The sequence below is a fragment of the Nilaparvata lugens genome, chromosome 4 (assembly GCF_014356525.2).
Source record: "Nilaparvata lugens isolate BPH chromosome 4, ASM1435652v1, whole genome shotgun sequence".
In the NCBI taxonomy this organism is placed as follows: domain Eukaryota; kingdom Metazoa; phylum Arthropoda; class Insecta; order Hemiptera; family Delphacidae; genus Nilaparvata; species Nilaparvata lugens.
Window position 1 is genome coordinate 19,278,953 of NC_052507.1, and position 26,788 is coordinate 19,305,740.

Below are 26,788 nucleotides of genomic sequence, written 5' to 3' on the forward strand. Positions count from 1 at the left end.
ATCAAGAAAGTACTATTGCTACATTGAAGGTTAGGAAAACAGTAAACAAATCGTATGTTTCTATGGATCAGATTACTACATCAAAAGTTAGGAAGATTGTAAACAAAGTGAATGATTACATGAGACAGGTTTCTGTAGAGGTTAGGAATAATGTGAACAAAATGAATGTTGCTTTGAGTCAAGTTGATGAATTCAACTTTCAACTGAGAATTGAAAAGGTGTATGCTATGCATTCTCAAGTGAGCATGACGAACTTTTGCAAGCAAAATGGCTTTGTTAAAACAAATGAACCTATGAATAAAATCATGCTATTGAAGAAAACAAAACACAAAGTTTCCATTGATGTATTAGTATTCAAAGGTTGTTTCAAGTTGCTTATTTACAAGATGATGACAGTGAATCACATGATGAAAGGGTATTCCCCAACACACAATGATTAGGAATCCTGTGTTATGCCGGGATTCAGAATAGCATAATCGCTACACAGTGTATGGTAAGAGTCCATAATTGTGTCTTTTTTTCTTTCCTGTAGCCTATTTTCTTGGCCCTTGATCTTTTCAAATTTCAATTCTTTCCTGTCTTTGTGTAATATTCAGTAAATTTCTTCTATGATACATATCTTAACCAATCTTGTCCATAGTCATTTAAATTTGTATTTTTTTTCTGAAATAATTTTGGAAGTTGAAATAGTAGCTTATTTTCCTAATCTTTAAATTGTTGATAAAACTTAACTTTTCCAAAATCTATCCATTGTTGTGTAAAGAATTGTGTGCTTGTGATATATTTTTTCATCATGTATCACTTATGTGAAGTGTATCAATTTTATGTGTGTTGTTTTAGGGAATTTATTTACCCAGTTTTCTTTTTCTCTTGTTTGTATTTTTTAGGGAACTTATTTACCCAGTATTTCATCTTGATCATCTTTGTATCATAATCTTGAAATGTTTATACTTATTATACAGTCTTTAAATTTTAAATTATTTTAAAAAATAATTGGTTTAATTTAAAACGTTGTGTTATATTATCAATTGAAATGAGTTAAAGGCTAAAATTTTTCTAAAGTGTTTTGTAATTGATATTTTTTTTTAAATTTTAAAACTGTTTGTTCTATAAATTTTGATATGATTGATTATCGTTTGAAATGGATGCTGGAGTGTATGTAGAATTTTTAGTGGGGTTTGTTGATTAGAATTTTGCTGGTATGTGATTGTTTTTTGAGATGGAAACCCATTATTGCCTAAAGAAGGAATAACAGAGGTTATGACTTAGAGAGGCAGTAATGAGATAATATTTTTTGTGTTGATTACTTATGTTGTTTGCCATAGATGCAAAATGATGATTACTTATGAATATTGTTTGCCTTTGAAGCAAAATATTATTGATGTTTTGAATGATTTCTTGTTTAATGTTTGATAGTAAAGTTTTGTCATGAAATGTAGTTTGTGTTTAGAACATTGAAGAGTCGAAATAAACTGTAGTATCCAACAAACGATGATTAACAATATTAAATAATTTGCTTTTTATACAATTTTTGAACAAAATTAAAACTAAATAATTTTGAAACCCTGAATGATAAATCATAAATGTGAAATGAACATGCTATAAATGAAATGTTATATTAAATAATAATGAAATGCAAATATATTATGAAATGATTGAATAGAAGACCAAATGTCTGAAATTATTGAAATATGTATTGAAATTAAATTTTTGTTGTGTTGTTATGATGTTTGTTTTTTACAATTTTGATAATGATACAGGGTGTTATGAAATTATATTTCTATTTTGAAGAATGGATTAAAATTTTGATATTTGAACAGTGAATAGATGAAAATGAATGATTTTTTTTTAAATTTATCATTGATATGTCCATATTTCACAATTTATGTATTGCTGACTGTATAATAAGATGTTAACAAATTTCAATTTCATAGATACTTAAAATAATTTTTATGTGTATTAGATTGTATTGATAGCCTAATCAAGTTTTTCTTCTTAGTTTATAAGCATTTTAAGATAACAGGTACAGCACAGACATTAACATTGAAATAGTTATCATGTGAATCTCGAAATCAGTAACAAGTGAACGCCATGAAGAGTGTTAAGAACATTTGGGTGATTTTCGAACTAGTGTGACATATCTACGCCAAAATCAACGTTGCGGCCTACACCAATAACTACGCCAAAATCTACGCCGATGCCTGTGCTGATGCCAACGCCAATAACTACGCCGATGCCTGCGCCGAAGCCAATATCTGCGCCAATGCTGATGCCAAAATCTGCGCCAATGCTGATGCCAAAATCTGCGCCAATGCTGATGCCAACAACAAAAATCAATGCCAATGCCTGCGCCAATGCCAATAGCTACGCCAATGCCAAAATCTGCGCCAATGCCAATAGCTACGCCAATGCCAAAATCTGCGCCAATGCCAACACCAAAATCAACGCCGATGCCTGTGCTGATGTCAATGCCTGCGTCAATGCCAATAGCTACACCAATGCCTGCGCCAATGCTGATGCCAACACCAAAATCAACGCCGATGCCTGTGCTGATGTCAATAGCTACGCCAATGCCAATAGCTACGCCAATGCCAATGCCTGCGCCAATGCCAATGCCTGCGCCAATGCCAATGCCTGCGCCAATGCCAATGCCTGCGCCAATGCCAATATCAACGCCGATGCCAAAGCCGACACCAAAGCATACGCAAATAGCAATGCCAATGCTTATTGCTGACTCTGTATCTCAAACTTCAACACTACTGCATTACCTGGAGGTAATTGCCATCCATGTTCACATTCACAACTTTGAATTCAGAAGAACAGTCACAGTATCATGAAAGAATTGATTCAAAAAAATCCTCTCCTAAATTATTCCTGTATGCAGAACTCTAAACCTTGAAAGATGAAAATATCAAAAAACCAAACCTTACCTAAATTAATCCTCACCTAAATTAATCCTGTATGCAGCGTCTATCTCTTTTCCAAAAAACGAATTACATTGTCATTTCAAGCCTGAAATGTACATTGTATAATTACAAATATGATACAAAATTTATGTGACTCTGTATTGAATTTGGAATGCAGCCGTCTACTACAAACATGAAGCAATGCTAACTGAGATGTCACCTGTATCGAGTTTGGTATGCAGCAGTCGACTACAAGTATCAGCCCAACACTACGTGCATCCAGATCAGCCCAACACTTAACGTCATCACATTGGAGTCACACTTAACTGAAAATCATACTGAGTGCCTTAACGGACTGTTTTCCAAAATGTGCATCAATAAAATCAACCGCGTCAATAGTGAAAGAAATGAACATTTTTTGATTTATTGAAATTTTATGTGAAAATTAAATGTAACAATTCATCAATTCATTTAAAAAAAAAAAAATAATAATAATAATAATAATTTTTTTTATTCAACATACTAAAATTTTTTTTATGCAATAAAAATTAAATTTTTCTATCTATTAAATTTGTGTGCAATTTCAAAAAACTATTCTTTACATATTAAACTTTCTGTTGAGATATTTTTCTTTAAATTATAAAGCTAAATCAAAAGTAATATTGATATTCTATATTTTGAGATATTGTTTGGAAACATATAACAAACGCTATTGATGAATTTTTATAATAATTTTCAATATTTTTGGATGACATGTAATGTTTTTCTAGAAAAAATTGTTACTGTTCTCAAATTTAAATTTCAACAATTTTCATTAGGGTCAAAGTAAATTTTTTCTTTAAATTTTTCAAACAGTAAAATTTTTTTTATGTCAAGAGGGGGGTATTTGTAATATTACATTTTTCTTCTCACATTGGAATCGAATCTTCAATTCGAGATCTATGGAACTTTATAGTAAATGTCAGAGTTATCAATAGACGGACAAATTTTTTGACGGAGAATTTTTTATCGTAAATGTTTGTTGCATTGTTCCATAATGTCACCGAGGTAGGGTTAACAAATTATTAAATAAATCGTTTATTTGAATAGAATATATGTATAAAAATTTAAAATAACATTTTCAAATTAAAGTTTTATTGAGAACAGATGTAGAATGTGAATTCTAAATTTATAAGTTATAATTTTGTGTTGACGTGTCTGTAAAGATCGATATTTAACAGGGCGTTGTCTTTCGTGACTGGCAACTTGTGTCTTTTTCCTGTTGGACCTTCTTCTGAAAAACATGGCTGGCTGTTGCTTGTATAATTTTGTGCTCTGAGTTATTGTCTGTTTAAATGAATTTATTAATGTTTTAGATTGAAGTTTATATAAATTTTTGTGCATAATTTGCTGTTTGTTTAGTAAAGCCAATAGCCACTGTGTTTCAACTGTAAACTAGATAAGTATTTTAGCTCGTAGTTACTTGAAATAATTAGTCTTAACATATTTTCTCTTTATATATTTTGTGTATTTTCATCTGAAGATTATAAGTTAATTTGCTCTGAAAACTGGATTTCTCATTCATAGGCAATAGATCCATTCACAGTTTATCAAGTATCTATTTTATTGGAGCCGACAACTTTCCTTAGTGTGATAGGTGTTATATGCTATTCCAACCGTTTAAGGAAAAATTGGTGGCACGGCAAAACATTTAAACATTTAAACATTTAAACATTTAAACATTTAAACATTTAAACATTTAAACATTTAAACATTGAAACATTTAAACATTTAAACATTAAGAGAAATGCCAAAACGTCTACTTGAATCTTAGACCTCACTTCGCTCGGTCAAAAAAGGATATTCATTGCATTTATTCATTGTTTCATTGTATGGCTTCAAGGACATTAATCAGTATTCATTTCCATCATCACTTCCTCAGGATCATAATATGGGAATGATCCCTTGTCTCAAGATATAAAACCAAACATAAATGGTAACTGAAAACAATTTATTCAAATACATGTATTCAGTCCATTCAGATAGGCTATTGAATCTGGAGTTGCCATCAATAAATTGTCTTCTGTTCATCCTCTAAAGGCCGTGATTGAGCACTCTTTCAGTAGGCCTATGTGATCAATCGTTTGCCTTTCCCCACACTCACAGTAGGGTGATGTACTTTGCCCCATATATACAACAAGTCAGCACATGGACCATGTTTGGTTCTAATTCTGTTTAGAGTCGACCATGCTTTCCGTGGTAAGCCAAAACCTGGTGTTTTTTGAGAGAACCATGGGATTTGATCTCGCTACGATCAGATCTAAGGATACCGGTATTCAGATTTTTAATTTCCATATATAAATGGAATTGATTGTATTCTTGACTTGTGTAATGCTCTTGATGTTCTCAAGGGTTTCTGCAAATAAACAAATTTTGAATTTTAAATGGCCCTTACCAAAAAGTTATTATGCTTCACATTGTATTTGGTTGAAGGGTCATAGCATAGAAAACATTTTTATTTATAGAGGCTTATACTGTATATTGAACATTCGTGAATATTTTATGCAAAGATTTTATAGAAGTTTCTCTTAATTTTGGTTTCGGTACAGTATTTTTAATACAGCTATGCTAATGTACCATCAAATACTTACTTTAAAAAAAGTAGATACCTTCAAGCAGGATGGATCTGTGTACTATGCAATATGACTATGCATATTATCTTGTTCACAAATAAGGAATTATCTAAGCTCTCTTCAACTCCATAAAAGTAATTCCTAATAAAGCGCAAATAATAGTCTCATTTGTATATTTTTGTTATAATTGTACACTGTTTTATCAAGCTCGAGGGCAGGGCTATGCTACATCAAACAGAACCATTTGTAATCAGCACAATGCAAACTATGAATTTGATTAACTGATTCAAGATACAATTGATACAAGTTGATACAATTCATCGCAACTCAGCATCATTATTAATCAACACATCTATTCATCATAAAATATTATTTACAATACAGTGGTAATTAATCTTCAAGGGAGATAACAATATATTGGAAGAAAAATAATTGAAAGTGAAAAATTTCAAGGTCCAAGTTTCCAAAAATAGGCCTACATAATTTTATATAAATAAAGAGCCTACTTGCTGTTGTACACAAGCTTGCCATTAATACTATTGTACCAATTTTTTGGCCAGATCCTAATTTTAATTTGGATTGTTTCCAGGAAATGTGACTACCGGCCAGTACAGGAGCCCTACACTCGCGGCTACAGGCGGCTGGTGAAGAAGCATCTGCAGGCCAAGTGCGAGACTTGGACATGGAAGACATGTGTCAGAACTCTGCCCGAATACCAGACCGTCTACAAGACCTACTATCGCACTGTCTACAAGTGTGTCGACCAACTCTGAGCTCATGTCCAACTGTAAATCACCCACCAGCGATCAGTCAACGAATCAATCCATCCAACTATTTGATTCATTTCCAACTCTTCCAGGCTGTTCAATCAACTTCCCTCTCCCATATCACTAACGTAGAAATTTTTCTCAAGCTGTAAATTTAAAATTTTAAATAATTTATACTTTGTAATAGGCCTATACCGTAATACTTTTTAATGTAATTTATTATTTTTTTAAAATTTGTGAAATAATTTTAGATTTCTTATTTTAAAAGTCAATAATTGAGTTAGAACTTGGTTTCTTAGTTGAATAATTTTAATTAATATCTCACATATTTTCATTTTCATAATTATCCATCGTTTTGTAAAAAGTGTGCAATATTCACACACGTTTTTATATAATCTCATCCTATAATAATAAATATAACTCATAGTAACAAGAAGTCCAATACAAGTTACAAGAAAAGGTTTTTTGTTCATTTCCTAAATTGTCAGGATTCCCATTATTTCTTGTCTCATTCTGTTCATTGTTTGAGATAATAATAACTTAATAATTGCTGCACAATAACTCGCTAGATTGTGGCCATTTTCTGAGGAACTCTTTTGTTGATCATGTATTACAAGACCAAATCTGATACCAAGCCTAATCTGATATCATTTTGCAATACAGTGAATATTGTGGTTGATGATAATCCAATCGATTGTAATATCTTTTCGATGGAAACAGGCTTCCTCAATAGTGGAATTCTGTTATCATCTCCACACATAAATGATAATTCAATTAATACATGCATACATAAGTCGAATTCAATCTTGTAATGAGTGGGTACCAATGAATTTTCTTTATTCCTACATGTGGAATTGCTTGGAATTTTTGAAAGTTTTGAATTATTAAAAAAATATGTTTTCTCATGAAGAAGTGAGCAATTTTCATTTTTAAGGAATAGAAAGGCCATTTAAACCTCTGGAATCAAGGATATTTAATCTTTCAATACGAGGCCTGAATAGAAGTGGAAGCAAATAAAAAGTTGGCTACAATCAAGAGCAATTCATTAATCTCAATGGAAAAAAATCAATTTTTGAAGAAATATTATATTATTTAAAGTACCTAATGAAAGTTTATTTGAAGTTATGAATTCATTGTTTGATTAGATTTAATCACTATTTATTTTAAAATGGTTTAAATTTCATCCAGATTCAAGATGAATAAGATTTTCTATTTTGATAGAGATAGTGAATCAACATTACGGGCTTTGACAATTTAAAAATAAATATTACCTACTCTTGGGAGTACCTACACTAAACATGCTATGTTGTTTTTATTGACTCATTGTGCAGCAAGTAATTCTTTTGAGTTTATTTGTGGAATAAGATGGCAGGATATAAAATTGAAATTAGTTTTGCAAAGAATGGAGCAGATATTATAGCCTCCAAATTTTCCAAAATTTCCATCAATCTTTGAGTATTTTATAAAGTTATGTATTATTACTTAGAAAAATCAGTCTATTCATTATTATAATTATGGAAATAACTTATAGACATTTGAATTCAGATTCATTAGCCTACGGTTCTATCATTGCTTGATTTCATTCAATATCAGTAGTAAGTGGTGTATAGCCTACATTTTCTCGAATTCAATTTACCTACACATCGACTGTAACATTCAATCGCAATGAAAACATTAAATTGATGGAATCATTATATTATTTTCAGTTTTATTCAACAATTCCGTTGTGATACTATTAGGATCAATTATACTGCTGTTAACGATTATGTATGATAGCTGAACAGTGAATGTATTTTACTATAATGAATATTGTGGTGGAAAGAGTCGAAGCGTGCTGAGATTTGAGCATATTATTTAATAATTTTTAGTAACTAAAAAATGATCAGTATAATTTTTTATAACAACTATACATTTTTATTACAACTGAATTTCCGTTTTATAAATTAATAAAAAACTAAGTCCTGGGTGACAAGACTAAACATCATTCGATCTGTATTATCATACATTTATATCCAATTGAACTTTCATGGAAAACAATTATTTTATATAATATTCAATTAAAATATATTATTTTAATATCGAATAATTTATTATGATATTTATTTATTCAAGTATCATATTATTGTACATAGCAAATTATATAGACAGTACCTATCTTGATAGGGTATAGAAATGTTGAATCTTCATTCTTGTTTCTTTAAATAGTATTATATACAGTATAATTAAAGGTAGAGTAACTTCACTTTTGTGGAGTTGTAAATTTCTTAATAGCATTTATGTGGGATTTCAGAAAAGAGGGAGTGAGTCTCTTGATAATATCATTCACAACATGAGCCGCCCAGAATATTCATATCTACAATGTCAAAAAATATTAAAGTTTTTCTATAGTGGAACACAATTTTATAAACTTTATTAACTATAAAGTTCATGCATTATCCATTGCAAACATCCTCACCAGGATACCTATTATATCTCAATTCTATACCATATCTCTCTTAAGTCAAGAATTCTCCAATCAAGTACTTCAGTAGAGAAAAATTTAGATTCAAGTGTGGAATTAGTTGATTTATTAGTTGAAGATGGTATATGATAGAGATGGTTATCTTCAATAACATACGGTACTGCAGACATTGATACCATTTTATCAACACTCCCTGATAGAATTGATTAACAGTTTTAGATAAAGTTAAGCTGCATAAAATCATGATGAATAGAACTGAATTCAGTAATTATCAACAATACCAATACAACGTTGTCAATATAATTTGGTTTTAAAAATCTCAATTTATTATAGATCTATTATTATGAAGAGGAGATCAATGATAAGTATAATCTTTGGAGCAAGGTACCTTAGGAGCTATATTGTCAGATTGTCACATAAGATATAGGCTATATTTCAATGTCACAATATATTGGAAGAGCAATACCATATTCTTATTGTTCATCAATGTTTTGTAAATTTGAGTTGAATTTCCTGATAAATTCAGTCTAGATATCGAAGATTTGGTTACAGAATGATATTTAATAAGATGAAACTATTTTTAAGTAGAATTCATCAAGGCTCATATTTGAATAAAACCCTGAACCTCAACTCTTCCATTCATTTACATGTACAGGTATTTGAAAATTAAATTTATTTAAAAACATGACATGACATTATGACTGAATGTCAGTTGAGCATTTTGTTTGATGTAGAGACATTGACTATCAGTAGCTTTGAAACAATAAAAGCTGTTCTTGACTTTATTGCTATTAACAATAAATATTTCTACTTTATTGGAGCAAGTACCTATCGTGATTACAACTTTGGTCCTGAAACTAGATATTTAGTACCAAGCCTATAGATCCACTAAATCTAATAATTTCAACCAAACACTTTTTTTGAATAATGCTTATGTAGGCACAATAGCCACTCTTAATAGTTTACTCTTATTTACATGGTTATATTTTTCATCGAAAAAAACTCTAAAAAGTTGTAAACATTCTCTGAATTCAGATATTCCCATTTGAACGAATAAATCATTCGTATATTTTATTGATTGTGGATGAAATATTCAGAGACAAACATTTATGTCATAATGATAAATACGAATTCATTCTACAAGAAAAAAATACTAGAAAATATCTCATACATCTGAAAAATCTTGTAGTATATCTATGGTTTAAAATAGATTCATTGTTTATTGTAACATCGTGATGCTAGAAATGTGCTAATTGGATAGTGATGTTCTCCAGCATAGCGTAAGCTATGCTAAGAAATATTAGCATAGTGAACTATAAGTTACTGTTATTATATTTTCAAGCATTTATTCCATAATACGTATTTTTAATGAGTATTGTACGTTGTCATTATATTGTTAAGAAAACTAGGATTTATCTATAAAGAAAAACAATGTTTTATGATATTTTATTTAATTTCGTAACGTTTAAAATAAAAATATTATTACCAGCTTCTTCCATTCTTTAAACCTCACTATCTTGTTCCATGTCGGAAAATATCAGGTTATAAAACTCATTTCAACTATAACCTACTGTTATAAAACTCATTTCCAACTATAACCTACTGTTATAAATTATAAGTAAGTAGGAACCTATTATTTCGTTATCAATAAATATAGCCTACTGTGGTTGACTGAGAATGATTATTTCCTAAGCAATGTTATTTTAAAATTTTAGTGATTTATATCATTCAAGCTAAGAAAAAGTGAATTTGATAAAACCAATACTGTAATATTTCTTCATTTCACATGCTATCGATTCTTTATTTTGTAAGTGGTGCCAATTATTGGAATAGTGACTCCAATACTAGAAAAAAGGCACTGTCATAGAATTCAATCAATTAAACTTGAACTTTGAAAACACTCATAAAGCGAAAATGCACTTACTACTAGTATAGTGACATCGTTTCGACCTGATATAGGTGATCGTATCAGACTGCCAAAAAATATTAAAGACAAAATTGTAATTTAGTAGTGAAATCTTATGTATATGCAACACAGTAATCACGCCGAAAGGAGAACATGGACAGTCTGATGATGACCACCTACACTAGGTCGAAACGATTGTAACTACCAATAGTAAGTGCATTCCACTTTATAAGTGAAATAAATTCAAGTTTTATTTCAATACCGTAGTGAGAAAGTATGGATATGCAACACAGTCAATAAGTGAAAAAAAATTAATTGAAAAATTGAGAAACAATTAATGGGAATTGTTGAGTAATCTTAGGTATACTTGGAAAGTATATAATTCAAGTAATATACTAATAGTATAATATAAATAAAAATATAAATCTGTGTACCCTTTTTAAAATTATTTTGTCACGACATGTTTCGGCTCTAATGACTCTTGATATACCGTAACCGAAACATGCCGTTAGATTCCATTTGACTCGCTATATAATGCCATTATTAAGTCATTAAAGACGAAACACGACATGAAAATAATTTTAAAAAAGGTACTCAGATTTATATTTTTAATTATATTCAAAAGTAGCCGTAAAGAAAAAAGATATTCTGAAAAGTATCAAAAGATTTTCTGAACGGAAATTCAGGACTCAAAGAATGATAAAACGAATAAAACTCTCAAGAAAGTAGGATAAGAAATAAATTCAACTTTCTTAAAAGAGAAAAATAATACTGTAAGACAAATCAGCGATGATATGTATTTTTGAACTACCATGCAATCTAGAGTATGGAGTTTTTCTCAAACACTGTATTATAAACATATATTCAAAATTGACATGTTCCAATAACAATAAACAGTTTTCATAAAAATATATTCAAAACTAACCAAAATAGACTTATAAAATACCTTTTCATGGGTCTATGGGCACTTTCTCCCTACAATCATGTGGAAGAATGAAGCAGCATAGCCTACATACCTTTTCACAATTGGAGTCCCATAAATAAATTATCACCTAGGCCTACTATCATTTTCCCTCCTCTTTATGTTGCCTTTTGAATCACGTTATTTCAATCGCTTAGTGAATAAAATCAATTGACAAATAGCCAATTAAAAGAACAATAAAGATTTCAATCAAACAGTTTGCACTTGTTGACTTCTTGATAGCTTTTCCGTTTGAATACTTGATGGCATTGTTAATTTTATATAGCCTTTTCGCCTTTTCATAAATAGAGTTTGTCTTGATATGCGTGTTTTCATAGGTACGAAGGTATATAAGCAGAGCAGAATTGAAGCATCTATGCAATATGAATTTAGAAGTACTATACCTGTTCGACACGTCAGTCAATGCGTTTTTATTTTTAAGTAGAGTAACTTTTTTATCTTTTTGGCAATAGTCATCCCTTGTCAGTGCATCCCTCCGTCCACCCCTCCCGCTAGGTTGTGACAAGGCTTCCTCAGAAAATAGATCTCGACATTGGCAGAGGCCGTCGACGCCTATAGACAAGAACAGATATTAAGTTGCTCGTCTCTAGTAAAAGTTACGCATCTCAGTCGTGAAATTAATTGTTAATTGTTTGTAGAAGTTCGAATCAGGTCTCCTCTTGCTATCAACTTGTTGGATGTTTCTATAAGTTTGGATTCTCTCCGACACGTGAACATTATTAGTGCTGTATACTTATCAACGATGTCCTTTACTTCAGTGGAGGAGGTAAGTCATGTCTCTTCATTCAGATCATGTCATTCTACCTTTCTCTGCATCTATATCATCAAATACAGCCTTACAAAATTTTTTTCATTGGAATATATTAGGTACAGTATTTTTATTGATACCCAACCATTCCATATTTTTGTAGCAATTTACTGTCAGCACACTGGATTGGGATTAATCAGGTTCACAGTCAGTTGAATAACAAGAAAGACTGTTTGTCAGTTTCTGACTGATTAAAACTGTCATTACCGTACAGTGAATATTACATGATTAGAAGAATCATAAATTTGAAAAAAAAATCAATTTATTTAATATAATAGATTTACGTATATGGTCTACAGTCTATTACAAAGTTTTATTCAGATATTATCTGAATAAAAAAACTTAATGTTTATTGAGCCGACAAAACAATAATCATCAATGGCAGATTTATTGTGTGGGATTGCAAATAATTCACATGCCCATAGTTCAACCCTATATCTGTTTGTGGAATGTCATTCGTTATAAGTACCGTACGGTACGGTACCTACACTAGTTCTGGTATTGCCTGGAAAGTTGTACAGTTAAAAAGTTCTATCTTGATATTTTAAACATTATAATATTATAACAAATGTTTCGGAGTTTGTATGTAGTTTAATTTGAAGACTGGATTTTTGGATTTTGGAAAAATATGTTTTTCTATAAAAAATTCCTTCTCTCAGAAATATAGGATGAATAAATAAGTACGACACCTGTATGTTTCCTATGTCAGAAGGTAGTGAGTAAGATATACTGTGATGTTTTTTCTTTGTCCCAATACTATTCGGATTGGGGCTTCTTCAACTACTCATTGTTTCTCATCATATAACAATAAACTCTTCATATAACTCTTCCAATTTCGATAGTGTCAATCCAAAAACCATGAACTTCATAAACCCTGATGCGCAAAATGTTGGATGAAAACCTGTGTTTTCAAAAGCTCATACATTCAAGAGTTCCTATTTATCGCAAAAACTATTGAGTATATCTCATATAGATCTTTGTCAATATTAATTTATTGTTTCAAGAGTTGACATTTTACACTCAACAATAAAACTGCTGCAACGGTTGGAAAATGTACCTATAGCCTAGTACCGGTATTGTATATTAAAATTTTACTTCAAATTGAGGAGAATTTAATGCTTTACATATGGTCGCATTTTCAGCATGGATTTTTTTCGTCAATAGTTCAAAAGATATAAAAGGCCAAAAAAATAGAGTCAAACGTGCTTTTTTAAAAAATGACACCTTTAGGGTTCTGATATCTCAAAAATAAGAGGTAGTGTAGTATGGGCCCATGGCATATGTTATTTATCAAATGGATGTTGCAGGAAATTTTATGAGCTGTTCTAAATAAGTAGGCATAGTTTCCGAGATGTATGTGGAAAAATAAAAATCTGGTGTGGCGCACTCACACAACTTTCCTTTCCGTTATGAAAATTGATCACCTGACGCATCTCAAGTCTACTATTCAAAGATTAGAGCCAGCTGGTGACAGGGCAATAACGCTGGAGACACACGAGGTCTGCTATCTCTTCATAGTGAATCATTTAATAGAATCAACAGTTGCCAATAATTGGATAATCACATTTTCTCGAATTTCGAGCTTATTTTTAATTTTAGGTGGAAATGTTACTGAACATCAATTGTAGAGATTCTCATGCTCAATCTTTTCCAATCGAATTTTTTTGTTTAAATTGTATCTGAAGCCTGATAATTGAGAATATAAAATCAAACTTTGCATAGATGGGGCGGAGCTCCTGAAATTTTTACAGATACGGTATGGGACTTGTGGCAGTTGATAGAGCTTATCGATGACTATTCTAGGTATAACTTTAATCGAGATCGTTGGAGCCGTTTTCGAGAAAATCGCGAAAAACCCTGTTTTTGACAACATTTTCGCCATTTTAGCCGCCATCTTGAATCGCATTTGATCGAAATTGTTTGTGTCGGATCCTTATATAGTGTAAGGACCTTAAGTTCCAAATTTCAAGTCATTCCGTTGATTGGGAGATGAGATATCGTGTACACAGACGCACATACACACACACACACACACACACACAACACACACACACACACACACACACAGACCAATACCCAAAAACCACGTTTTTGGACTGAGGGGACCTTGAAACGTATAGAAATTTTGAAATTGGGGTACCTTAATTTTTTTTGGAAAGCAATACTTTCCTTACCTATGGTAATAGGGCAAGGAAAGTAAAAATCTGGTGTGGTACACTCACACAACTTTCCTTGCTCATTGATCTATAAGCCTCATTCTTAAACGAGGATAATTTAGGGGAATAACACTATGCCGATTGGCGGTTAAATAATTAAAACTATTATACTATTGTTATTGTTTTCAGAGTACATTTTCCTTTGTTTGAATTATTAAATTTGAGGATTTTTTAAAAGTTGTCGAAACAGCTGTTCTACAAATAAAATATCGACATGTCTTCTTTTGGATAAACTGCTCTACCTACCTACCTCACGCTCGAGAAGGAGGTTACAAAGTAAATTTCTCAGGGAGGAGACTCATGCCAGTTAATAGAGCTGATATATAACTATACAGAGTACGAATTTGAAAAAGTCATTATTGAGAAAATCGTGATAGAAATTTAACAAAATTCATCCTTCTCAGGAATATTACGGAGCTCCTGCAATTTTTCCAGGAATGAGACTCATGTCAGTTGATAGGGCTTATAAATAGCTATCTGAGGTATAAATTTGAAGAAAATCGTTAGAGCCATTTTCGAGAAAACCGTGAAAAACGTGGTTTTTTAGCCATTATCCGCCAATTTGAATTGAATTCCTTATTGTCGGATCCTCATGATATAAGGACCTTAAGTTTGAAATTTCAAGTCAATCGGTTAATTAGGAATGGAGTTATCGTGTTCACAGACACACACACCCACACAGACCAACACCCAAAAATCATGTTTTTGGACTCAGGGGACCTTGAAACGTATAGAAAACATGAAATTAGGGTACCTTTTTTTGGAAAGCAATACTTTCCTTACCTATGGTAATAGGTCAAGGAAAGTAATAAAAAACGTTACCTTTGAACAACTCCACCACCTTAGCTCAGTGGGTATAGTTGACCGAACGAAGTGAGGTCTAAGATTCAAGTCGACGGTTTGGCATTTCTCTTAATGTTTAAATGTTTATATATTTATATGTTGCGCATTTACGGCGAAACGCGGTAATAGATTTTCATGAAATTTGACTGGTATGTTCCTTTTTTAATTGCGCGTCGACGTATATACAAGGTTTTTGGAAATTTTGCATTTCAAGGATAATATAAAAGGAAAAAGGAGCCTCCTTCATACGCCAATATTAGAGTAAAAATCAGACTATAGAATTTTATTCATCATAAGTCAGCTGACAAGTGATTACACAGATGTGTGGAGAAGCCAGTCTATTACTGTATTTGTATAAGGTCTATAGTTTCAATCAAAGACATTAAAGAGTTAATTTATATGCATCTTTAAGCTGGGTTTACACCAAAGTTATTAACAAAATGGTTATAACTTAATCCTTATAGATTCTATTAGATTGAACGGAAGTTGACAAACACATATGTTCATCATGTGTATGATAAGTTATGTTCAATCTAATATAATCTGAAAGGATTGAGTTATTAAATTTTTTTAATAAATTTGGTCTAATCGCCGCTTTAAGGTCTTTGGTTTCAATATTTTGTTTTGCAGTCATGGTATTATTATGCCCATCAGTATCAATATTTTCACATTCGAAAAAAACTAATTTAATAATTGAATAAAAATAAACAAATGAAAAATAATGCTGGAGAAATTATAATATTTTTGATTCTAAAAAAATAATTTTCATCAGATAGAAAGATAATCACCGATCTGGATGTTGACATCTGGTACTAGTGGATAAGAATACTGCGTGAGGTCTACTATTCACAGAACTACTAGTACTATAGTAAGGTCCACGCTATAACTTTATGGTAGAATTTGGTGTTGCTATTGAAAACACAGATCTGTAATGTTAAAAATTGTCTTCTAATGTGCATTGATAACGGAAGGAGTGCATCAGCCACTACAGGTGACACTTGATAAAGGTTCTATACCTTGACCTTGTGCAAGTGTGACCACGGCTTGTTCATCAAGCAGTTTTTCATTAGTTATTGTTTTCATTTGATGTTCTCTTCTGTGATACGTAAAACATCTATATCAATTTATTCAGAAATGTGTTTCAATATACGGTAGCTAATTTTAAACCTTTAGTGAGTGACATACACGGGAACGCGACTAGGTGCCACCCCGAGTACTTGTTCCCTTTTAAAACCGGGTGAACAAGTTGATGTGAGCCATCCCCGTCTCCTTTCTAAGTAGGTGTCAAGTAGTTGGGGGGACAACTTGACGGCAATATTTTCATGAGGGTACAAGTAGTTGCCTACGGCCAAAATGATCAGGTGTCAAGTAGTCGGGGTGACACCTAGACAGCGACCCACCATAACGGAAAGTAAATACCAGAGTCGATGCTATAAAGAGTATCGATACTAAACATCGATACTAACACCTTATCGATATTTTTAATGAAAACAAACTCTGCAGACGACAGAAGAAAGAGAATCTAACCTAAATGAAGTTGCAGGTGTGTGTAAATTTTAATAACTGCTTTATTTGAGTTTATTTTATATTATTGAAGTTGTGACTGGTGTAGACGAAAATAAGTTTCTTGTCGTGTATTGATTATTAATATGTAGGCTGAATTTATGACTTCAGCAATATATATAAGCTTATTCCACCTATGCAAATTGGTTAAGAACCATGCGGATGCACATTTAATTTTTAAAAAAATTATAAGAATATTTATTTTGAACCGCATTGATTTTTCACCGTATGTATGATATTCGGCACACTTCCAATACTCTTATACTAATCGCCAAAACCGCCTAAATTTCGTTGAACTGGAGTGAACTGTGTACATTATTATCGTCATCGTCCCAAGATTTTTGAACGAATTCTGTTTGATTGCAGCCACCGTATCAATTTTAAATCATTGCCAAATTCAGTAAGTATTTAAATTGGAACCGTTCTAATTTTAAATTTTGGAGTTGTTGAACTTGAGGTGTTTCCTGTTGGCATTCATCCATTTTCTTGTACTAGGCAAATTTCAATAAATCAATGTCTGAATTGCTATTCAGATAATAAAGCAAAATCATTATGAGATTTCAAATTATAAAATAATTTAAAAAAAGCCTACCGGTAATGCAAAACTCAATTTGGGAGAATCCATGAAAATAGAGTAGGCCTAAGTGCTCATGTGAAAATTGAATTGAGTAGCTACCATAGTAAAACTACAGTATTGTGGATGATTTCTTCATTAACTTATAACATAATCTAAGAAAACATTTTTTCCAACATATCTCATCATCAATGAAATTAACACAGTGTATGATCACATTGGATGCACGTATGTGCAAGTTCAGTGTACGCTAAACCATGCATGACTATACCACAGACTATACTCCCTACAAAATTACTTTTGACTCGAGAGGGACATGCGCAGCAGAGAAGGCATGCAGATACAGCCGTAGGATGTATCAGATACAGCCATCGTTCTTTAATTTCTAGTGAGTATTCAAGCGCTCATGTTATACTTACGAAGTTTCCTCTCTGAAAGCATCGAGTCGACTGAGTCTGATCGGCAAATTGGCAACTGCGCTTCTACCTATGACTCTATCCATCACTGTAATGGGCTGATCTCCCTCCATTTCTCTGCGCCGCATATTCCTCCAAGTCAAAAGTAATTTTGTACGGAGTATAAGTGCGCTGAGGAGAAACAAAATCTGAAAAAAGCCATAGTAACTCTTGCACCGAACGCCACCAGCAAGTGCACGCGTTCAGTGTGAGTGTAACTATGGTTCTTTCCAAATTTTGTTCCTCATCAGCGCGCTTAGTCATGTATGGTCTAGCGTGCACTTGCACATAAGTGCATCCAATGTGATCAACTTACTACAACTTACATAGAATAAGTAGATTCTTTAAATATCTGTACCATATTGAGTTTAAAAAACAAAATCAAATACTCAATTATAATTTTGCTTTAAATTATCAACTGAATGCACGTATTATTGATCAAATTATTATTAAATGATACTTGATAATTATTTACTTCATGTAAACAAGTTTTGTTTATTCTGAGGTGCTATCAGGGGGTGTCAAAATGCTCAAATTACTCAAAATGCTCTATAGATTCTCAATTTACCGACGATGGTTATAGCCCTATTTTAAATTCTTCAAGATTTCAGTCGGTCAAATTTTTAATTAGACCCTTGCAGAGCACGGGTTAGCTCCTAGTACAAAATAATTGAAATCATTTATCATATAATATATGAAATAGCTTCAACCTATTACTTTTAAAATGTATGAATTCAGGGCTACTTTCTTGTATTTATAAAACAGCATTATAGTACCCTTTAAAATTAATAAATAATAAAAAATACAATTTGTATTCTTGTTTTATTATTTTATTAATTTTAAAGGGTACTATAATTATATTCTATTACTTTTAATTTGAATCTCAGTCAAAGACGCTATAACAAACTTCTGCCGAATAGTGGGTTCTAATCTAATCTCACATATCATGTCAACATTTTATTTCATTATACGTACTCCACGCTCAAGTATACTTATGTAGGCCTAAGCATCATCCACCAAAAAATTTCACAGATAGGAAAATATTGCGATAATTCTAAAGAGTGCGACAGAGAAACTTTCTTTTTTGAAAAAACTTCTATGAAGCGGTCGGTTGGCCGTTAGATGAGTGGGAGAGGCTGAATTCAAAAAGTAAATTCCTTCATTTAGTCAATTTCCATAATTAGAGACAAATAATCTTTTAAATATCTTTGCCCAAAGTCATAATGCTCTGGTTTAGAGAGCAGTGGGTCTTAGCCGTCGACATAATCTTTTCTAACTTCTCAGTATGACTTCAAATTTTCATCTTACAAACTTCTTTTGTGTTATAATTTGATTAACAAATTTTCTTTTAACAAACTTGTTTTGGGTCATAATTTGATTAAATCGTGGATTATTGTTTATTTCATGAGTGTGGAAGTACACACATTACTCAACTCCACCCATAAATTGACATCAACAGACCAACATGCACAGGTATGGAAAATGATGTTGAAAGAGTCACTCAATTCAGTCAGTCAATTCTCCCGGGCGTTTAGCTAGCAAACACTTATGCACTCTAGCAATTTCTACACTATTTCCAAGTGTTCTCTATGGAATTATCGAAGAAATGGACATATTAGAAAATAGTATAGGTTCAGATTTGAACAGTCAAGGCTCTCTGAATTCCTCACAGAATTTCATCTATCAAATAGGTACTATTTCATGCCCACAATATCCGCTGATCTCCATTTGGTTTCATTCCATTTTTCTAATTGGTTAGGCTATTTTCCCTGATTTTTTTACCAACCACCGATCAACGGGACACCACTTAAACAATATTTACGACGTCATTGTTGACATTTCGATTAGACCTATTATGCTGCAGAGAGTAAGAAAAACTTGAAAAATCTATGGTACTTATTATGAATTTATGCCCAATAATATATGTCTCGCTTTAAAACTATATCATTTCCAAGATTGCGTGGCGAAAGTTAATTCTTGAATAGAGGAAGAAATAGAACAATATTAAAGTTTTTTTTTAGCCCAAGAAGGGAAAGTTTTTCTGCCGCACATTTACACCAAGTAGAAGTTCTCATATAACTATCCTTGGCATTGTATGAATCTTTGATGTCGGTAGGATTTGTAATATTATAGCAATTGAGTATTGAGACTGCAAGTTGAGAATTAAAATCGATTGTCGGCAATGAAAGCGTGCTGTGATTTGTAGCAAACAACAATCAACAAGTACAGGAGTCTGCGCGATCGCTATTCTAATTATTTGTGAATTTGCTGAGATGAACTTGGCACGATCCAGGGTCAAGGTTTGCAATAAATTCATTCTTGACTGACGCAAGACAATGCGATCAAATCAGAAGGTCGTGAACTGTCAACGAAACCTATCAAGTTGTCATTCTCCGATTTCGAAATTAAAATTATTGAAGAACTCATAAAACTACCAATCACATTCACCAAAAGAAGACTTACAGGATATATTTTAAATAATATAGATTAGTTATATTTGAAACCGAAATTCGGTGGAATAAATCACATCCTATTGAAGTGAGCAAATCTGACGATATCTCAAACCGAAACGTTGAGGGAGTTTTTAATCGAATATAATGGATTAATTCATGATTAATAATAACATCATGATTATATTAATAAAATAATAAATAAGTGATTATTAATTAATAATTTAGGCTAATTTATCTTTCATGCTTACAGAAGGCTTATTTATTTAACATAAAAAAGATCAGGGGATCTACAAGGATCGACTTCTAACAAGTTTCAATAAAAGTTTTAATTCGGAGCTCTTATAAGTTGTGCACCAAATCCTTCATTATTTGAAAAATAAATAAAAATGATGTAGGCTGGATAGTTTTTACTACATTAATTTGTTCCAATAAAAGATCTTGAAATAAACTAAGCTTCAATCTGCTGGAATTTTCCAACAATAATTCCTTTTTAATTGAAGATAAACATTGATAGATAAATTGTGTTTTAAGGCTTTTTATTCGTCTGATTAAATACTTGCGAGATAATATAAAAACCTATTGAATTTACTCAGACGATAAGAGAGAAAAAATTGATTCAAAGATAATGGGCTTATTGGCTACTTGTGTTGTAAGAGATATACAGCAATTGAATAAACTTTTAAATAGCATGAATAATGGAATAGAAGTTGGATGTCACAATATACAATATAGTACTATCACATAAGTTGCTTATAAATTCAAACCCACACGACGTTTGTTCAAAAATTTAGAAGTACAAATTATTATTATTATTATTATTATTCAAGGAAATTTTTTATTCTATTAATTTGACTTTCACAGGATTCATATCAATTTCATAACTACACTTCGGTGTAGTAGTATTTGGTACTAGGTCATTTAAAAATCCAATGATAAAAAATATTGAATAAATTGTAGTATAACAGGTTGGATACCGTTATGGGATGAAGCTTACAGGGAAACCAAATCTCGGCGATGAGTCAAGTTATGTTTTCTGGAGTAGCCTATCACAGCTTCAAGCTGAAAAACAAGTAGCCTAAGTTAATTAAAGCTTAGAAAAGGATGAAGAAGGAAAACTGGCAAAGATTTCCTCGAATTCATCAGATTCATCGAATGGACTTGAAGGAGGAAGTTGGGATCCTATATTATTCTACAGTGTAGACGATTAAGTTCTTCGAAACATGAATGAAAATTGACTGATGAATAGGGACTAGTATCATCTTGAGGATCCATTGAAAAATGCATCTTCTTCTGGCACACTGTCCGAGTAGTAGGCCCATATAGGCCTACTATAAAATATCAAGTAAAGTAAAATAATGTGAAAAACGTTTCTAGATATCTTCCAAGAATTTTGGAAAATTTCAATTATTTCCTATAATAATATGTAAAGACATTTTATTTTCTTATATTCTGATCGTCTGATGATTCAGCAGTAGGTTACTTGTTGAGGGTAGCAATTGGCTTGAAACTAAAAATAGAGCTCTGTCTGACATTTTTGTATTATGATGAAATGACTTGATGAAAAAAAATTTAGTACCTATTACTTAATAAAATATTAGCAATTATTATAGGTAACTGTTTAAAAGCTAGAATGCGTAACGTCCATTCCTAATTTTAATGATTTTTTAAATAGATCTTGCATTGTGGTCTCTCATGCAAATTGGAGAAATTCTCAATTTTAACTAACAGGGAATGCCTTTTACAATAATTATTGTACATGATGATTGTATATATAAGAAGTAAATAATTCCACCTCTCATATTATGGGACTTGATGGGGTGCAGCTTACCGCACTTATCTGAAAATGCTTGAGATATTCAAAAGGCAGAACTGGCTCTGTAAATATATTTTCATCTTTGCTTTTTCAGAAAATCAGAGAAACCACTGAAACCCATACCAAAAACGATTCACTCGCTTCTCTTAATAAAATGTATCAATTTTTCCCCAAATCCACTCTTTTATAATTCAATATACATATGCAGCCACCGTTAGAAGCAGTACTTCTCAATTAACCAAATGATTTTATGAACAAACTGTTTTTTTCTTATCTCAGGTGTTGCCGTCATTGTTGGAGATTATTTACTTGAATTTTCATCTGAATATTGCAGTTTTCAAAAATAAAGCGGTGGTTTCACCCTGGTAACTTTACAAATGACATCTGGCTGAACTCAGTTAAGACGATACAGACTTACTCAATACTATGACAATCATTATATGACAATTAACTTATAAAGAAAAATTACTCTCACAAGATATTGAATAGTGATAAGCTGAATAGCAACACTAGAAAGAAATCCCTCCTCTTTATTTGACTCTGATTCCCTTCTCGATTCATGAAGCTTCTTCACTAGTGCTTCTTCTAATTCAATTGTATGCACAGACCAGAGTGCCCGAGCTCATTTTATGAGGTATATGAAGAATAATTCATTGTATTTATGTGTCTTAATATTCATTGCTGTATATTTAGTTTTTATTGTTGAAAATAGAATAGATTTTTTTTAGATTGCACTTTTTGTTGCTCCCATTAATAACTTACATCAGTTTTGTTTGAGATTCATATTAAATCAATCCGCATCTTGAATAAAACAGAAGTTTCTTCATTTACAATAATCCGAGAACAAATATTGTATTTTTTATATCAAGTGGATTCGGATTTACAAGCTGAACTAAATCTCAGATTTTAGCAAAATTTTATCGCCCAACAAAACCATAATATATTGGTACAAAAATATGGTAATATTCAAGAGCTTTCAATGACTACAATTATTACCTCTTGAATAAATCTATCTCGAAACCATAAAAACTCTAGTGTTTTCATTTTACTAAGGACCCTTATTGTTGAAATTCTTGATTTTCTTTTCAAATCTTGAGTATTCATAAGGAATAGATAAATTTATCAGCTATGTATTAAAGGTATTTGTACGTTTATAGGTACAATAATACAGTTGAGGTTATCGACTCACTCTCAAAACACTATAAAACTCGCTATACCGTAACTACAATTAGTTTTATGATTTATGTGCGTTTTATTCGCCTTTTACAACTTAACAGCCTTGCTGAAGAGAAAATCACAATATTAAGCCAGTAAACCCAATTAACTTGACCACCTAGATGAATATTATGACTTTGCGCACGTGTGCTATGAATTGATTTATTACTGAAGTATTGAAGGGATTATAATGGATGGAAAAATATTGAGCTTGACTTATCAAAACACTCAGAATATTCTTGAAAATGTAACTTATCGTTAATTGTCACTCTGATAGTTTCTTCGTAGTTTTCACTCTGAAATTTTGAAGTAATATAGGCTAGCCAGCATTTGTTAGTTATCCAATAAAATGTTATAACAAAAATGATCACATTGATAAATAGTAATGATGAATTATCACATTTGCAAAGAACAGTGAGGAGAATTCTTCTCTACGAATTATAATCATGCTTTCCTTATTGTCACTGGTAATTTTTGCAGTTTGTCATAATACAAACTACTAGATAATTCACGCCTGTTACCACGAAAACTTCCCACTTTTACCAAATGCCAATCAAAAATGATTGTTGCTTTGAAAAGTTTTCTAGTAGCTCACGTGCAGTAGGCAAGTATTACTTTTGAGTGAAGTATGTGAAGCCATATCCTATAAAGAAATCCTAAGCTTGAAATTAGCAAAATAGGAATAGAAATAGATTTTTCCTTCAAAAAGATGTTTCCACGTACTTTTCTTATACAGAGAGAGTTAGCCTACATACATTCCTGAAAAGTTTTAATACACTCTAAAAATTTTGTATCAAGAATAATAATGTTTTTGAACTTTGTCAAAATAATGGAGAGTGTTCTTACAAAAACGTCCCAAAACGCTTTCATATAGGGATTATGATATTGAAAACTAATTAAAAGCTTTGGTTATACATCTTTAAAAGCTTTAAAAATGGTTATCCAAAGGTTATCCATATTTTAAAAGCTTTTCCTCAACTATTAAAATAAAATTATTTATTATTCCCCTGTCTACAGCTTTTACAGTAATAATTTTGTATCTACAGAATTGATTGAAACCGATAATTTATCAATAAAAAATTAATTTTCATACTGACAGCATTACACAATTCATGCCAAACAACAGAACTTTGCAACTCCAATTATTATTCCATTGGGCTTTATAGCAAAGTGCTATCAACGACGTGTGTTCGGCTTTTACAAGCGGTCATTGATCAATTGCTGGATGGAATTCAACTGCCTCAAGTCACTGTAAATTAGATTTAAATTTCATCTTATCATAAACAACAATTAAAAATTTGAGGTCAATTATTTTTCGCCCTAAAGAAAATGGTATCAGTATTGATGGAAAATTGGCACGGTGTTATTATTTTATACTCATCAAGAAGCGAAATATAAATTATCATGAACAGTATAATCATATTTCTCTCTGAATAGAAATAGGAAAAGAGTTACTCTCTTTAGTCCATATAATTTTATAAGCAGAGGGAGAGAGACCTTACATCGCAACCAGTAGGTAAAAAAAAGTAAATTCGTATGGCTTTTGTTGGTGGAGAATCCCTTGTGGGAAGGTCCCACCGCCTGAATATATCATTTAAGCCGTCAATGGGCCTTATGATTTTTATACTTCAGCTGGGATTGACCGTTTAACGTGCCCATCCGGTAACACGGATAACCAGTTGGTATTTTCATACGATAAACAAATGTCAACGAATCAATTTCTATTATACTGTACTGGTACCTCTAATACCACTACCTCCATGTGATGTCAGCACAGGTAGGGCTCCTACACCAATAAAAATTCGTTGATTTCAGCTGATCTATGTCAACTAGTGTTTTTATTGCTGTAGGAGCCCAACCTGTACTGACGTCACACGAATGCACTACGGCTTTGTTTACGGAGGTAGTGCTAATACTCGAGTACACTTGTTGATTCCTTCCTTCTAATGACTCAATCTATTCTTCCTTTGCTGAATATTATTTAACAAAATAGCAAAAACACAACATCACAGTTGATGAGTTGTACAATAATTATAAACTTTTTCCCGAGTAAAATTAAATTCTTATGGCTTTTGTTGGTGTGGAGTCACTTGCGGGAAGGTCCCACCGCCTGAATATATCATTTAAGCCGTCAATGGGCCTTACCACTGTCATACTTCAGCCGGGACCGACATTTTAACATGCCCATCCGATAACACGGGAGTGATCTGGTTAAAAAACTTTTGGTACCGTAATGAGAGGGTTTGAACCCGGGATCTCTATGCTGCTACGCAAGCACTCTATCCACTAGACCACGGATCTCTCCACTCTTTCCAGAATATTCTCTTTTTAGAGTAAATAGGTACGGTACTTTCTAGTAGAATTACTACTTTCTATAATTTATTTCTAATCCAACCACTGACTATTTGTAAACTTTCATCCCAGAAATTGTAGTATTGAAAGGAAAGTTATAGGGTTAGAGGGGTAAAGGAATTTTTTAAATTAAAGAATTATTGATATTATGAATGGTTTTTATTTTGTATTTATTGTAGTTTTTGACTGTTGAAAATATCATATAATTCAAAATCAATCAGAGAAATTTTGTACTTCATAATCTGAGATTAAGTTTTTTTGTTGAGGATGATGCTCACATGAGCTCTAGGCCTGTGCGTGGGTGATGACACAGATGATGATTATGAGAGATAAGTGGAGCTCATAGATGGACTGTGAGTCACAAGGAAGGGTTTTTTTAAACTCATTAATGGTATTTAGAGGAGTTTGGTTGTTGAAGAGGCCACCCTTAAAACAGGAGTAGCAGGCGCATGGAGCTTGATTTATCTCATTGATAGCTTGTCAGCGCGACCACGACACCAATCGCGTCCGAAATTAATGTAGGTCATTCTTTATCTTGAAATGAATTAGAATGAATTCTATTTGAAACAAATTATAATTTCTAAACAAAACTCTTGAATACATTTTTCTGTTCGAGGTCAAGTTTGGTGGAATATTGCAGAAAACTATAAATGAAACCAATATTTAGAGGTTTTTGGTGTAGGAAACATGAATATCAGAATAATTGTTTTAAAAATTCACTTACTCTTCATAACTTCTTCCCGGAAACTTATTTTTTTGTATGGTACATAGTGACTGGAATTCAAGCAGAACCATAATATATTCTGACAATAGCATTGAAATTATTGTCGATATTGAGAATGAGCAAAAAAACATCGATCAA

At 31.8% G+C, this 26,788-nt stretch overlaps 2 protein-coding genes across 4 annotated transcripts in view; both read left to right on the forward strand.

Moving 5' to 3' along the window:
* LOC111058896 overlaps nt 1–10,235 on the forward strand; it is a 110,732-nt gene extending 100,497 nt beyond the window's left edge. Inside the window, exon 11 of the mRNA XM_039425700.1 lies at nt 6,108–10,235. Within this exon, the coding sequence (XP_039281634.1) occupies nt 6,108–6,291 (184 nt within the window). The 3' untranslated portion in view covers nt 6,292–10,235. The remainder of the gene's footprint in view (nt 1–6,107) is intronic.
* Nucleotides 10,236–11,944: 1,709 nt separating this feature from the next.
* The window catches only part of LOC111061493 (hexokinase type 2), a 71,996-nt gene continuing 57,152 nt past the window's right edge, over nt 11,945–26,788 (forward strand). Inside the window, exon 1 of one of the 3 annotated variants that reach the window (XM_039426873.1) lies at nt 11,945–12,400. The gene's annotated coding sequence lies outside the window, so the exon portion shown is untranslated. Of the gene's footprint in view, nt 12,401–16,983; nt 17,465–26,788 lie in introns of those variants that run through there. The other 2 variants (XM_039426871.1, XM_039426870.1) reach the window with 2 other exon arrangements.